At 39.2% G+C, this 15,447-nt stretch overlaps 2 protein-coding genes across 10 annotated transcripts in view; both read left to right on the plus strand.

The window, feature by feature from the left end:
• Window positions 1-7,250, plus strand: part of PACSIN2 (protein kinase C and casein kinase substrate in neurons 2) — a 58,681-nt gene extending 51,431 nt beyond the window's left edge. For all 9 annotated transcript variants that reach the window (XM_035310651.1, XM_035310666.1, XM_035310621.1 and 6 more), the window contains 2 exons: window positions 272-468; window positions 5,456-7,250. In XM_035310651.1, the coding sequence (XP_035166542.1) occupies window positions 272-468; window positions 5,456-5,568 (310 nt within the window). In that variant the 3' untranslated portion in view covers window positions 5,569-7,250. The remainder of the gene's footprint in view (window positions 1-271; window positions 469-5,455) is intronic.
• Window positions 7,251-13,205: 5,955 nt separating this feature from the next.
• The window catches only part of ARFGAP3 (ADP ribosylation factor GTPase activating protein 3), a 30,261-nt gene continuing 28,019 nt past the window's right edge, over window positions 13,206-15,447 (plus strand). The window contains exon 1 of the mRNA XM_035310610.1: window positions 13,206-13,365. Within this exon, the coding sequence (XP_035166501.1) occupies window positions 13,297-13,365 (69 nt within the window). The 5' untranslated portion in view covers window positions 13,206-13,296. The remainder of the gene's footprint in view (window positions 13,366-15,447) is intronic.

The following is a 15,447-nucleotide window of genomic DNA, read 5'->3' on the forward strand; positions in this document are numbered from 1 at the left end:
TCTTGTTAGAGAAGTTCTTGGAGTTTATGGGAAAGTTGTCCTTCACTTTTTTCCTCTTCCCCCTTTTTTTAACTTTTAAAATGTAAGAATGTCACTTTACTTCTTATTTTTCTGATTAAGGCATTGTCAGGTAAAGGTAGATAAGATAGAAATAAAGTTTCAAAACAAGGCTTTACAGAGAAGTTTAAGCTTAACTAGGGGAACTGATATTTTGGGGTATTTCTAATCTCCTAATCAAGGGTAGAAAAAGTAATTTAAAATTTGTTTTTAGTGTTAGCAGCTATGAAAAAAACCAAAGCTACCCTACAGATTGGTCTGATGAAGAGTCCAACAATCCTTTCTCTTCCACTGATGCAAATGGAGACACCAATCCATTTGATGAAGATACTTCTCCCGCAATGGAAGTGAGAGTGCGTGCACTCTATGACTATGAGGGCCAAGAGCAAGATGAACTCAGCTTTAAAGCTGGTAAGTGTGCAGCATTCGCTTAAAGCATTTCAAAAGATGAAATGGGACAAATAAGGAGTTTTTCTCTTCAGCATTTGTTTTCTGAAGTCACTTCTCTCTGAATGTACAACTCCGCTTACAGGATCCTATCTCACCTCCACTCTTCCTGATAGTGCTTCTTGGTGTCCCATATTTGGAAGTACTGAATTCTAATCTGTTTGGAGGGTATTGGTATATCTGTTTAGTATACTCCCTTCCTACTGTCTTTGTGTTAAACAAAATGGTGAGCTGCAGAACTGATAATCTCATCTTTTCTTAGTTGATGATAGTAGCAGCTGTTCCTTTTAGTTGTGCACAGATGCTGGCCCCAGAGTTCTTCTTTTAAAGAAAAGATCACAGCACCAAATCTTAAAACAATAAAAAATATCTAATCAACTGGAAGTATGCCCTTTTTGGCCTCCAATTTCCAACATTGCTGATGTGTTTTTTGTTTGTTTTAGTTGAAAACTTAGTCATGGACAGATTTTTTTCCTTTCACTCCCTCTGGTGTACCGAAGCACAGTAGCTCTACTGTATTTGTCCAGTTTTGTCATCTTGCATCATGTTACAGTACACTAACTTATACATCTCCTTTCTTGGGGTGGCGTTTTGTTTCCCTTGAGCTTTAAAGTCTGTTTCTTTCTTTGCATTTTACCTCCTTGCTGCAGTTGAGAGAACAGAATAGAGGCATACAAGTGACAAGTCTTGTGTGATGAGACACAAGTGATAGTATGTTTCCACAATACAAAGTTGGCAAAAGGTTATGGTGGTTGCATGCCGTGGATGCTGCTGCCTCTAGTTTGTATGGGCTAGTTCTTCTAGAAATTGTGTGCCGAGCGAGTGCCTGAGCATCTTTCTGAGCACAGAAATAAGAAATTCAAGTTTTTCAGTCTGTCCAGCCAGAAGGCAGTACCCTCTAGTGGTGGAAGGTGAAATCTGTACCTTTTGACCTCGTAACAGGCAGTTGTACTTCTGTCTTGCCTAGAACTGCACATTAAAAGTTTGCTGAACAGGAAGTCAGAATAAGATTGCATGAGTAAATTAACAAAAACAGAACTTTGGTTTGTGAAAATGAGAGAGGCAATCTAATCAATCATGTCTCTTCTCCTTTGCTTGTTGCTTACTTTTTTTCTCCTGTAATGACTGACACACTTGTAGAGGACAAACTGGATTCAAGTGGTGAAAGGTCTAAGAATTTTTTTTGTTCCACTTCCCCTTCATCATTCATAAGAATTATGCTACTCTGCACCATCTGCAATGGGTCTTAGATAGATGTTGCAGCTGAAAGTCAGTATAGTAAACAAGTCAATTATGTAGTCAATTGATGTGGTCAATGAACTGTTAAACTTTTATTTTGCTTATGGAGAAAGGTGATGCTCAAAACTGAATACAAATGCAGATTTTTTATAAAAACAAATCGTCCCATAAAACCCCAGAGCCCTGGTGGTGCTCTGTCCTTTCACTCTTCCCTTCTCTTTTAATAGTGAAACTCTCTACTTAAGGCTTTTCTTTTTTCATAGACAAGTAATATGTGGGCTTCCAAAGAAGAGGAATGGGTTGGTTTGACCTTTAACTTGACCTTTAACTTCTGAACTTTAACTACCGTGACAGAAGAACAGTAGTAACAAAACATCTGGAGCTTTCTCTGGAATGCACAGAAGCTAAAATTATTCTTCATTCTGTAGACTTCAACTGCTCATTTTTTCTCAGCAGGGGATGGAAATAAGCTAATCTTGAAATATATGTATTGTGCGTGTAAAGTCAATCTGGCAATCCAAAGGCTTATTATAGTAATGAGGCTTTCCATGACAGAACTAGGCAATGTTTGTACACACAGATGTAAAGGTTAAATACAAAGTTAGACATTCTGTACTGGCTGTATGACTTGTATTAAACTACTTAAACCATGTGGTTCTCAGTGGGGGCAGTCTATACAAATAAAGTACAGCATGTGTGAACTGTAAGAGGTGTTTGTAGGCTTAACTTAAAAATAGCTTAATACCTTTGAAGGAAGAACATTAAAGTACTTTATAACACCAAAGTATATGGCTACATCAATCAGAAGAAAGGGATCATGCTAGGCTGTGAGTCCCCTTACAGAAGCTAATTACAGAATGACTATAGGCAAACTTACGTAGTTCTTACACACAAGTATTAGTGTGCCTATGTAGACACTGAACGTACAATAAACTAATTTGGTGGCTTTACTGTGGTAGGCAGCTGAACACCACAACCGCTCTCTCACTCCCCCTTCTCAGATGAGGAGGGGAAGAAGTAAAGGAAAGAACAACTCACAGGCTGAGATAAGGATAATTTAATTAAAAAAAATAAGGAAATATTATTAATTAAACAATTCAACTAAAGGGAAGAAAGGGAAAGGGGAAGAGGGAGGGGGAAAGGGAATAACAAAACAAGTAAAGGCTATGTGGAAATGCAGAGGAAAGAAATTACTCTCTACTTCCCACAAGTGAGCGATGCTTGACCACATCCTTGAAGCAGAGCCTCAATGCACATAGCCAGTGTTCAGGAGGAGGACAGACGTTTTCACAACGAGAGCCCACCCCTTCCCTCTTCTTCCTTTTTCCACCTTTTATTGCTGTGTGTGACATCATATAGTATGGAATATCCCTTTGGTTGGTTTAGGTCAGCTGCCCTGGTGATGTTTCTTTCTCACTTTTTTGCCCACCCCCTAGGAGGGTTAGAGAAAGTCCTGATGCTGTGCCAGCACTGCTCAGCAGCAGACACAACACTAGTGTGATACCACTGTTGCTCTAGCTACAAGTGCGGAGCGCAGCACTGTATGGGCTGCTGCAGGGAAAGTTCACATTCCAGCCAAACCCAGTACAACTAAGTAAAAAAAAAAACAACAACAACAACAAAAAAAAACGGTCAGGTCAGGCAGAAGCCACTTTAAAATGTAATCTATTCCTATGTTCCTGTGTGGACTATGCCGAGACTCCTCAGCAGCTGTCAGCAGAGAATTAATTCATTTTGCAGATCTATTTAAATGTATGTGGATATTTTCCAATCGGATTTTGTTGAGTATTCAAGAAATTTGTCTACAAAGCCTTTACAATCACTTCTAGGCACATGCTATCGCATATATGCACTCTGGCATCCTTCAAATGTATTTTTTTTCAAGATTTGAAAGTAACCTTTTTATTAGTGGATTACTTGACTCATTTTTTTTTCCTTGGCAAACAGCTGTGGTAGGTTTCCAAAGAGCAGAAATAAGTATCCATAATTTGAGAGCCTTTACAATTGCATAACTACATGGGACATAACTGTCTACTCTATGTTTAGCTCTCCGCTATGATTGAGAATAAATAGCTACAGCAAATATAAACCATGCAATGTTATCAAAACATGATAGCGTACATACTATTTTTATTGTAGTTGTAAAGACTTTGTTATAACTGTTGTGCAGGCAATTGTCAAAAGTGGCAATGTTTCAACAGACCTCCAACTTCACTAAGTTTCCAAGTCCTAGCTGTACAAGTGCAAATTGTTATCCCAATACAAGTGCAATTGCATGGATGTTTACTGTCAATGTAGCATGGATTTGGTTAGGTGTTGTTTTCACTTTAAAAACACTTAATAGAAGTGGCAAGGAAGTTTGGAATTGTACACTCTCTCATTCTGCATGGCTAGAAATAGTGGAAAAAAAAAAGTAAAACATCTCCATAAGCCAACTACAGTACAGTCTACAATGCTAAATACTTATTCATAGCATTCTTTTATTTGTTATCTGGTAGATCTGCAAACTAGAGGAGATGAAGCTTTAACCTTTTATAACTAACAGGGCAACTATAGAAGATATATGAAGTTCGTCCACTTCTAACAACAACAAAATAATATATATATATTCCTTAGGCTAGTTTTTGTTCAAAATAATACTAAGACTTCTGTATTTATGTATTTATAGCCATTAGGGACTGGTTAACATCAGCATATGTTTCCTTTTGCTTACTAAGATGAAACACAAATCTGTTGTATGCAGAGAAATAATTAGATGCAAGTAAGTTGCATGTGGGGAAATAATTCTTAAGTGGTGTGACTTTTTTTTTTGCATGGTGGACCTTCATTTGTTTATAGATAGGATCTTGGAGTCTACAGGCATTATAATATCTAAGTATTTCCTAAGTGAGAATGTAGATGATTAGAGGCATGCATGGTGGTCCAAAAGAGGTTACATTTATAGTTCATAAATATCTGGATGAATAATCAGTGTTAGCTTTTGCTGTTTAAGTTAGGAATCAAATTGATTTACCTTTTTTTTGAGCTAGAACTCTACATCATCTTCCAACAATATAAAGCTAGAGCAGCAAAAGAAGTTCTACACTAATATTTGTTTCTTTTAAATCTTCCAGCATCACAGGCTAGTAGTGGTGGTGTACTGATAAGCTTCAATTACAGTTTAAGATAATTTTACTGCCACTTCTTAATTTTGTAACATCTTGCTCTGTATGTTCTACCAGCTCTTACACTAGTATATGTTGACAGAAACATTTCACTTGTGCTGGCATTTTGTTTTGAGTCATCAGTGTAAGATTATTCTTTTTGCTTAGAGGTAATTTTACTCTCCACTACTATCTTTGACTGTTCACACCTTTAGATATAAGGGAGCCTTCGACCTTGTAGTGAAATAATACCATATATAAGTTGAAAAAAGTTGCATTCTTTTATTGTGTTTAAAATGTTATTCTTGAAATTGTATTAGTGTAATGTTTCAGTTTTAAAGTAGCTCCCTTCCCCCTATTTTCTTTAAACTGGGGGCTTTTCATCCTATATATAAATCTGTGAGTGGTATTAGTATCAAAAGCATGAAGAACAGAGAAGAGAGGTTTTCTGCTGGTACCTTAGGTGAGCAGGAGAAGAAAAGTGGACACTTTAGATAATTGTCATTTTATCTTTCTATTGGTGTTATTTAGAAGGTTACAGATTTGCTAAGTGTTCCTTCTTTTTGCAGGGGATGAATTAACTAAAATGGAGAATGAAGATGAACAGGGTTGGTGCAAAGGACGTCTGGATAATGGACAAGTTGGTTTATACCCAGCGAACTATGTAGAACCAATCCAGTGACAAAGGATAAAGTTAATATAGAAGTATTACAAAAGCTCTGAAGGCCTGTATGGAATATATTTAAAGTGAGAGGAAGCTGAATGATGTGTAGAGTATATATATTTTAATGGAAAGGAGAGACAGCTTGATATTGAAATCATAGCAATTTAAAGACAAAAGTTAGAACTATTTTGATGATGTTTTCAGAACTTGTGCACAATGCATTGGAAAGGGGTTCGGTAGAAAAATAGTGATAGGAAAAATAGTACTTGAGCTTTCTCTTCCCACATGGTCTGTTATTGTGAGTCTTAAACTTTTTTGCATTTTCTATGCTTGTGCCTCATCCTACCTGAGGTATGTGGCTTATGCTGACTTTTGTTTAATCTGTTATTTTAAGTGACCTTCACTAATTTGCAACTTGAATTTTTAAGGTTATTATAGTTAATTTTCTATTTGTTTTTAGCAATATCTGAAAGATGCAGTATTTTTTTTTATTTAAATGCTATGTAGTGAAGCACCTTTTTATATGCTTGATCAAATAATACTTAAATTATGACATAGATTTAGTCACAGTTGACTGAATGAAAATTCTTTCCATGTTGTAGTAATCTTTGTCAACATGGCTTGAAGCTGTAACACAAATATTGTATTTAATAATTATCTGTTACAGAAGGCTATTTGTAGCAGGTATCATGGGTTGGGATTCAGTTATGAATGTTGTTTACGTGGTTTGACACTTAAGTGAGTTTTCCATCTAGATTTTTAAATAGCACTCTGTAAACGAAAAAATAAATCATACATAAGCCCCAGAATGCTTGCTATTTCCAGCACGTTTGCAGGGAAAAAGAAAAAAAAAAATCCTTTTAACTGCTAATGATTTTTGGGTAATTTGAAATGTTAAATCTGTGAAGACTAGTTTTTTTGAACAAAGATTATAAAATAGACTATAATGCTTTTATTAAGAGGCTATCTTTTGTGTATATGTATATATAATTTGATATTCCAAAATATAAAGAGCATGTCTATGAGTTATCAAGCCTTTCGATGTGGATAAGATTTAGACTGTTTTATGAATTTAAATTATAGGTATATTTAAATCTGCTTTCCTGCCACGTTCAGTACTATACTATAGATAAAGTATTTGGTGATTTAGATTTTTGGAAGCACAATAAATACACTAACATACTCAAAATCTGTATTTGTGGATAAATTTGTGGGTCAAAATATAAACTAGCATTAGTCCTTACATGGATTATTGTAGCAGAACACTGTAAAAAAAATACATTTGATTGCAGTTACAACTTTGTCATCTGTAATCTTGTCAAATAGTATGGCATTTTTGACATTTAAAACTGGGTTGTAAATTACAGCAGATTTGTGTTTAAAAAAATCAATTATCAGGTGAGTAGATATGCTACTTTAGGAAGCTACACTGAATTAAACTAACAAATCTATTTTGAGGTAACTAAAACACTGGTAGTTCTGAACTTTGCATTTTGAGCTCATAGGTATATTTAGTCAACGTTTTCAATTAATCAAAATGTGCAAGCTTAGAATGTATGTATGTGTCTGTCAAGGAAAACTTACAAACATAACTGTTCATCAACAAGATGGTTACTGAATTTGTCAGGAATTATTGTGTTGGGTCTCCGTATTTTAATATATTTTAGAAAACAATAAAAGCTGTTAATCTCTTAAATACACAGAATGCATTCTTCTTAATCTTTCATAGTATGTGAAAATACTCTTACGAAGTAAATAATGCATTTCATTGCAGTTCAAGATGACAAAATGTGCGTTGTCTAAAAGTCATAAAGAGGAGTATGCAGTTAGTAGCGTTGTGCTGTTAACAAGAGGAGGTGCAGTGCACAGGGGCTCTTTGCAAGAAGACACTGCAGCGAAATGCTTATGCAAGAAGGGGAGATTCATGTCTTTTGTGGTTATGTGAAATCTACTGTGAGGGTACTTTCCCTGGTATAGTTAAGTCTGATGTAGCTTGGGTGAGCAGCTGAGCTTTTTTAAAAAAATGTGAATCTTTTCTGCATTCTCTGTGGGTTTTTTGCTGACTGGTAGTGGTTCTTGTAATATAGTCATTCTTGTAATGGCTAGCCAGAAGTTTTATTTATTCTCTCACATCAATACTGTATGTTTTACTCTAAATAAAATACTACTGCTGGTTGTCAGATTTAGTGAAGTAACCATTGAATTGAAGAGGAAGGGACCACAGGAGGTCCCTAGTCCAATGTCTAATTTAAAGCACAGTCAACTTTGCATTCAGACCAGGTTGCATTCAGGCCTTTGAGCTGGTCTGGAAAACTTACAGGGACTGATTCCTTAAATTCACTGTTCAAACTGTTACAGTGCTTAATTATCGTTATTGTATTGTCTACACACACACACAACTTTCTCTGCAGTTAGAACCTGTCCTATTGCAATGTGACCATTGTTTCTTGTTCTTCTGTGCTTGAATGGTGCCTGTCTCTGTCTTCGTAGCCTCCAAGTAGGTGGAGGAAAGCTGCTGTTAGGAGCCCCAGAGTCATCTCTTCTCTAGGCTGAACAAGTCCTGTTTCCTCAACCTCTCTTCACAGAACATGTGCTTCATTCCCCTAATTTATGTAGTTAAGAAGGCATAGCAAGAGAGTCTTATTTAAAAAATAAAATAAAAAATAGGAGGGTATGTTATTAGTGAAGGTGTAGAGATAAGCAGCTCCTTATGCATAGTCCAAAGCAATATTAAAATTCCTCTTAATTTGTTATTTCTGAAGCTTTTAAAGCTTGACACCAAAATTATGAGCTCTTCTGTCTGCAACTTGCCTCTTAATTTACATGTAAGCTACAATATAAAAATACAAGATAAAAATCTGTATATATATGCAAGATTCTAAAAGCAGAGCTATAATCTGTGTAATCATGTTGTCACCCTTACCTTGTCAGTTGAACAAACCAATCCATTGCTATTATCTCTTGTTGAGATGTCTGTAGAGTTGGTCTGTTGTACTAAAACTGTTTTTGGCCGTGGCAGAGCTGATAATTTTTGTTGTAATATTTCTTCCAATTATGTCTTTGTTCATAGCATTTGAAAAGCTAAGAATTAAAGCAGTCTTCACAATTGGAGATAGGTAAAAATGCTGAGTCTTATAATGGGAAACCACTGTAGATAGGTGAGATAGCTTTGACCTAATCTGACAATCTGGGTCATTTTAAAATAGCTATAGATTATTGTAAAACAAAGGAGAAAAGGGAGAGAATGGTATGCTGAAGGGTGGATGCCCAGCAGCAATACCTCCTGTTCTCCTAGAGTTGTCTGTTATTTTTTTAAAATTAACTCTAAGGTTACATAATCATTTTTTTTAAACCCCTTTCCAGCTTTTTCCAACCTTTCTGGTTTGGCAGAAAGTTATTCGTTCACCTCAGAATATCAGAGAGCTTGCTAACTGTGGATGAAAGCATACCTAGGAAAGCATACCTAGTGGTCAGTTCATAGAAAGCTGCAGATCCTGCTCCTGAAATGTGAGAATATAAAATATCCTAGATTAACAGGAATAGTTTTACTTCTTAATTTTGTTTAAACTAAAATGAGATGAGCAATTTCAGAGCCTAGGAAAGATAATACCTTCATTTGTGTTTGTGTTTGACATCTAGCAGTTTATTTGCTGATACGTGTGTGATTTTTCAGCCTGCTTTACCTCCTTTCTCCTGTTAGAAGTTCAGATTCCTGTGTGATATGACATTAATCCTCTAACAAAAAGTTTCAGAAGTACTTTAGAGGGTTCTTGAACCTTCCATTCATGAAATAGCACCTATGTACACCTGAAGTTTTACTGAGCACCTGTCTACATTACAGAAGGTGTAACCTCCTATCTGTAGAGAAGGCTGACTGTAGAAGTTTAGATGAGGTTGGTGCCAGTGGCATGTAGCGGGTGCCTTGGGAAGCGTGTAGAAACAGAACAATACATAGTGATGCTTCTTTCAGCTGTCAACTATCTGTATCTTTGGTCTATGAAACTAAATTATTTCCTCCTCATTTTGAACACTCAGTTTACTGCATTGGCAACAACTGAACACCAAATTATTGTTCATTCAGATGTAGATGATGCAGAACAGAAAAGAGGTCTTGTAATTTGTTCAACAAAGAAGATCAGTAATGCTTCTAGTAGTAGTAGCTAATTATGACCCCATTAGAGAAGTGCAGACTGTATTTTTATTTTGCATTAGACTTTGAAACTTACTTGCTGCTTTATTATCTAGTTAGTAATGTACAAGGTCTTTTTGCTGTTTTTCACTTCTGTAAATGTAAGTAGTTCAATATCAATCAACTACCACCTTTCTGTTCACCTTTTTCACAGATGAATATTCAAATCTACATGTCCAAGCCGGAATCCCTTTGGAGGACACACTGGTAAACCCCCACTGTTTATTTTGGTTGTCAGTAACTATTTTATTAAAAGATCATTTCCTTATTTCATGGCAGTTTATTCAATCTTTTTTACTAGCAAGAATTTTTTGAAAATCCAAGTCATCTGTTACCTTAGCTAGGTCATCTTTCTGCATGACTCGTGAAGTCTTTAACCCCACAAGGTGAGCAACCAGCAACCATGTTAATTGTAAAGTAATTGTGTATTGTGATATAGATATTTCTAGAAATCCTAAGCAGAGCACACAAAATTGATTGCACTGCAATAGATTAAATGCTATCACATGGAAAACGTAGGTGGGTTTTGCAGTGGGATGCTGCTTCTACATGCAACTTTGCAAGTCTCTTTCATTGCTAATACAAACACGTTTAAGCAACAGTGAATATTGACTATGCAGCAGGGTTGTCTGTAAGTTCCAGTATTGTAACTTTTTGGTTTTGTACTGGGCAATGCAGTTGAGAAGGACTTCTCTCAAGAAACCTTGCTTGTGTGATGAACTGATTATGTTTCTTAATGTTATCAGTACAAACAATGCATTAGTAATAAATAAAAGTATGTTACTGATATGCTAAAGTGGTTTCAACTGGTTTTTAACGTAGTTCAACATTCCTAAGCTTCATTTCCATATTGTGGAAGTAGGCATTTGGATGCTTGCTCTCTCTACTGCAGAGAGGAGATTTTTCTGGATGGATTGCATGTAGTGGAAAGATATGTGTATGGGACTATGTCGTATGTTTGAGGATATTTGCAGGAGAGATGGTAGCATAAAACTTCAAGAGCTGTAGATGGCATGAAGCAGCATGTTACCATTATGCACAATGTATGTGAGCAGTGACAAATTTTGCGCTGTGTGACCAAATTTTTCAAAGGATGTGAGCAGTGTCTGATGGGGGCAAGATTGCTCACAGTGCTGCTCTACTGCTGGTTCTGGTTAAGGACCTGCTTACCAAAGTAGAGGACACTCAGTGCCCAATCTACAGGCACCCTTGAAAAGTAGTTTTTTTTTTTTTATTATTATTATTTTTAATTCACTCAACATGCAAGAGCAGCCAGTGAATTACGAGCACTGCCTTTTCTCTCGCTCAGCCCTTCCTTTTACTGTTACCTCCATTCATGGTATTATCTCCTTTCTCCCTCAACCTTGAGGCTGCTCTTAGGACTGCTTCCAGGATGTGCTTACCTCCCCCAGGTTCTTAAGCGTGTGTTAAATGTTTTTCATGCATTTAGTCTACAGCTCATCTCCTAGCAATCAGCTGAGCTTGCAGTTTGCAACAGGAGTCTGTCTAGCCTGCACATCCATGTAGCTGAATTGCAAAGTGTGGCCTTAGGATAGAGGCACAGTGTGAGACACAAACAGCGTAGAGCCTTTCTGAACACTGTCAAGGACAGGTACATTTTTACTTAATGGATAGAGATTTGTGTGTTCTCTGTTCAAAGTGGCTCTGAATAACTAGCAGAGTTAGTTTTTACATCCTGACTCAAGGGCGAAGACGTGCCATTTCCTGAAATAGGAGGCCAGTGAAAGAACCAGAATCCTACAGTGTTATTTGCGCTTCCCAAGTTGCATGTTGATTTACCAGGGCTGCTGTAGTGGCAAGAGCTAGCCTTTGTGTGCTTTTGCTTGGGAGGTGGAGGGGGTGATGGGGGGGATGGGATGGGGCAGTAGTGCAGCTAAGGAGAGTACAGGACAATAAGATCATCCTTTTCTGGGATTGTGCCAGACAGATCAACCTTCAGGATTGCCTTGTTTTTCTGATGTTAATTGTTCTTGATAATGGCAAGATCATACCTCCCCTGCTTTTTTTTTTTTTTTTCTAATAGTACTTATAAAGCTAAAGTGTAGTACAGATAAAGCTGAAGTAATGGACTCTTTCTCCTTTGTGGAAACTTCTTGGCAACTCTCCCTTTGAGGCCAGTGGCTGTAGGATGGCAGTCCTCATGCAGTCAGATGGGATTTGGTAAGCATCTCTGGAGAGGAGTGTGCTGTACGGCTTTTATGACTCCTGAAATGTGAACTTCACTTGCAGAGCAAAGACATATCTCTTGTTAGGCATTCCTGATCCCAGGTGTCTGCCAAGGGGTCTGATTGTGTTTGCTGGTATGGAATTATGCCTATACAGGCTCAGATATTTTAAGCCTAGTCCCAGTGTTATTTGGCTATATGCATAAAGATGGATTTTTGGACTGCTATCCTGTAATATAATCAATCCCACTATCTGACATAGCATCAGACTGAACAAAGTTGATTTGGAGTGGAGGCTGCTGGCCTGCTGCAGGAATTGTCAATACCTCAAAAATTAGTGAAATGTTTTTGTGTTCAGCTGCCTGTCAAGATAACAAGCAACTGACTTGTACTGATCAGCAAAGGCACTATTGGTGCCTCTGATTCGCAGTGCTGAGGGCCTGGTGCAGGGGACAGCAGGCAGCGGGTCTTCCAGCAGCGATTCCCCAAACCTATGCCTACCCCAAGACTGCTGGTGGCTTACAGCAACATGCATTGTGTGGATGTCTTGTGCAGCACGGCCACAACCCTGATGTCCAGGGTGGTGAAACCCATTACCTATTTCCTCATTGACAGGTAAGAATGGGGGGTGGTTAGCTGCTATGGAAGAGAGTGAAATGAGGTACTGAAGTTAGATTGTCATGGAAGGCCTTGAACATGGCTATTTTGGGCCCTAGCTAATCTATGGTGCTGTTAGCAGAATGCTAGAGCAGCCACTCTCCAGAGCACCCTCCAAGGTGAAAGAAAATGTAAGAATTATAGAAAATTTGTGCTAACTCTGGTTGTTCCCTACATGGCCAATTATACCTCAAAAGAGTTGGGGAGATGGGGGTGTAACACCTTGAGACCCTGGTGCTCTCTGACGAGTAGATTGCTAAGGGGCCAAGCTCTGCCACAAGCCCCCTTGTCCCTGGTCATGTACTTCAGTGCTAATGCTGAGAGGGAACGATGGTTTCACAAGAAATGTTTAGAGTGCTTGAAACCTACTCCTTGGATAAAGCATGTTATCTAAGTAGGCACGTTATCACCTGCTCCACGTCACTTTTTGCCAAACCAGGCACCAGCACAGCTGTTGTCAATCCACTTTTATTTTTCGCCCCGAGGCGCTGAAGCCCCTCAGGCGCTACCCCGCGCCCCCCCGTCCGCCATCTCGGGGAGCCCGGCCCCTCTGCCCACGGCAACCGCCGCCTCCTCTTGCCACGCCTGCGGCCGCAGGCAGGCGGTTCCCCCGGTCCCGCCCTGCGCGGCGGGGCGGGGCGGGGCGGCAGGCGGCGGAGCGGGCGGCAGTGACGGCGGTTCCTCTGTGGCGGCCCTCCCGCCTCGGCCGCCGTCATGTGCGAGCCCAGCAAGCAGGACATCGCCGCCATCTTCAAGCGGCTCCGCTCCATCCCCACCAACAAGGTGAGGGCGGTGGAAGGACGGGGCGTCGAGGAGCGGGGGGGAGGCGGCGGCCGGGCTCCGTCGTGGCTGTGACACGTCGCACTGCCCGAGGGCGGGGCAGGGACCGGGCGGGACGGGACGGGACGGGGCGGGCGGAGAGCCCCGGGGCCCCGGCGGGGCTGCTGGGGCTTGCCGTGGCCGCGGAGGCCTGCTCCTCGTCCCACCGAGCCCCGACACACATATCTATCTATATATAATATATGTGCACCTCTGTGCTGCACTAGGTGCTCGGTGGTAGCTCCCAGTGCATGTGAGCCTAGGCTGGAAAACGATTTTCATTTAATTAAACGTGCAGTTTAATGTGTGGATTATAGCGTGTTTAAACGGGCGTTTGAATAATTGTCTTGAAAATAGCGTACCTGTAATTCATCCTCTGGTTTCCATGAGAAACAGCTTTTTGGAGTTTTCATTTCTTTGTGTATTATGTAATACAGGACTGCCTGACAACATTTAACGAACACATTACAAGTATTAAATTGGATGTATTTTGTACACGTAAGAGACATTCATAGTCCTTAAGCTACCCAGTACTGTTTAAACGTTTGTAAAGCTTACCGGTTCTGATAACTTGCACCCTGAGACTGTCATGTATAGACTCTTTTAATTTGCATAGATCTGTTCCTTTGAAACAGGTAGTTTTTGTTTCCTGCTCTACGGTTCTTTCTCTTCTCTTGTTGATGATAGATAGCATTTGTGTTTCTGCTTGGAGGCCCAAATCAAGGATCTGAACTGGCTGAAAACCAAGTAGGTGTGCTGTGGTGGTGGCTTATTAGTTCTGCAGTGTTGTTATTACAGTATGGATTGCGGGGGTTGTGTGTCTGTTGGGAGGTGTTGTGGTCACGTTGCCCCCGCCCCCCCCCCCCCCCCCCAGCAGAATACACTATAGTACATCTCGCTCAAGTCATTTCAAGTTTACAGTGCTTCCAATCCAGTTTCCTTCTGTTGGCAAGTGCTCCTGTTCCCTCCCTTACACTGATATTGCTGATGATGTAGCTGTGATGTGAGTTGGATCTACCTTTGCTCTGAGTCAAAGCGCTTTTGTAGCGTTGGTTTCCGGTAGGATCAACAAGCCTGATTATTACTGCTGATGCAAGAAAAAGAAAGCATATCAGGATACAGTAGTTGGAAATGAAGAGAGTGGCTGTTTGGATGAAAATGACCTCTGACCAGTCGTGAAATCGCCACCTGAGTAGTAGCGGGTCCAGCATTCAGGTGGCTGCGTGCTGCTCTTGCACAACAGGGGGATAGCAAGTGTGGAGATGTGGAGCTACCTGTGGCAGCAGCAACACTGCATGCCAGGTTAAAAGTGCTTTTGTAACCCTGACCTCAGTGACAGGTGATTGCTGAGCCCTGCCAGCTCTTTGGAAGTGTCAAAGCAAGCATTTCCAGAGGCTGTATATTACTATGTTGCCATATCCAATAACAATGTGTACTATGAACTTATTTACCAACAGGCATAAAGGATCTGTTAACTTTAACTTCTCATACAAGATGAATCCTGTTTGTTTTAATGATGTCTTGCTGTGGACCCAAGTCTTTGTGTTTATTCTGGTAAAAACATCTCGATTGCGAATTTTACTCTTTTTTCTCCAAAGTGACTGTTCCTGAATCTAGACTGTCCTAAAGTGCTTGAACACTAAATGAGCAAAAATAATACAAGTGTAGTTAAAAAGCAATAGGTTGTTTAAGTGTATCCTTCAAATTAGTTTTTATAACAACTTTAATATCTTAGTTGTACCTAACTCACTCCAATAAACACAGTCTCCATATTTAAAATGGAAATGAATTCATAGGTAGGCTCTGAAATCCCTTTTAATTTTGTTTTCATTTCTTGTTACAAGTGTGGTGAAAATTGCTCTAAAATTGAGGAAGCCAAGCAACATGAGTGTAAGTTAACTTGTACTCATTTGTTTCAGTAAGTTAACTTGATAAAATGTTTCTATATCTGTCCCATAACATGATGGAAATGACAGTTCTTATGTTACTTTCAGAAGAAAATTAGTTGTCTTTCTGACTTGCATCACAACCCTTAAAGCTACAATT

This window comes from Oxyura jamaicensis, chromosome 1 (assembly GCF_011077185.1).
Source record: "Oxyura jamaicensis isolate SHBP4307 breed ruddy duck chromosome 1, BPBGC_Ojam_1.0, whole genome shotgun sequence".
In the NCBI taxonomy this organism is placed as follows: domain Eukaryota; kingdom Metazoa; phylum Chordata; class Aves; order Anseriformes; family Anatidae; genus Oxyura; species Oxyura jamaicensis.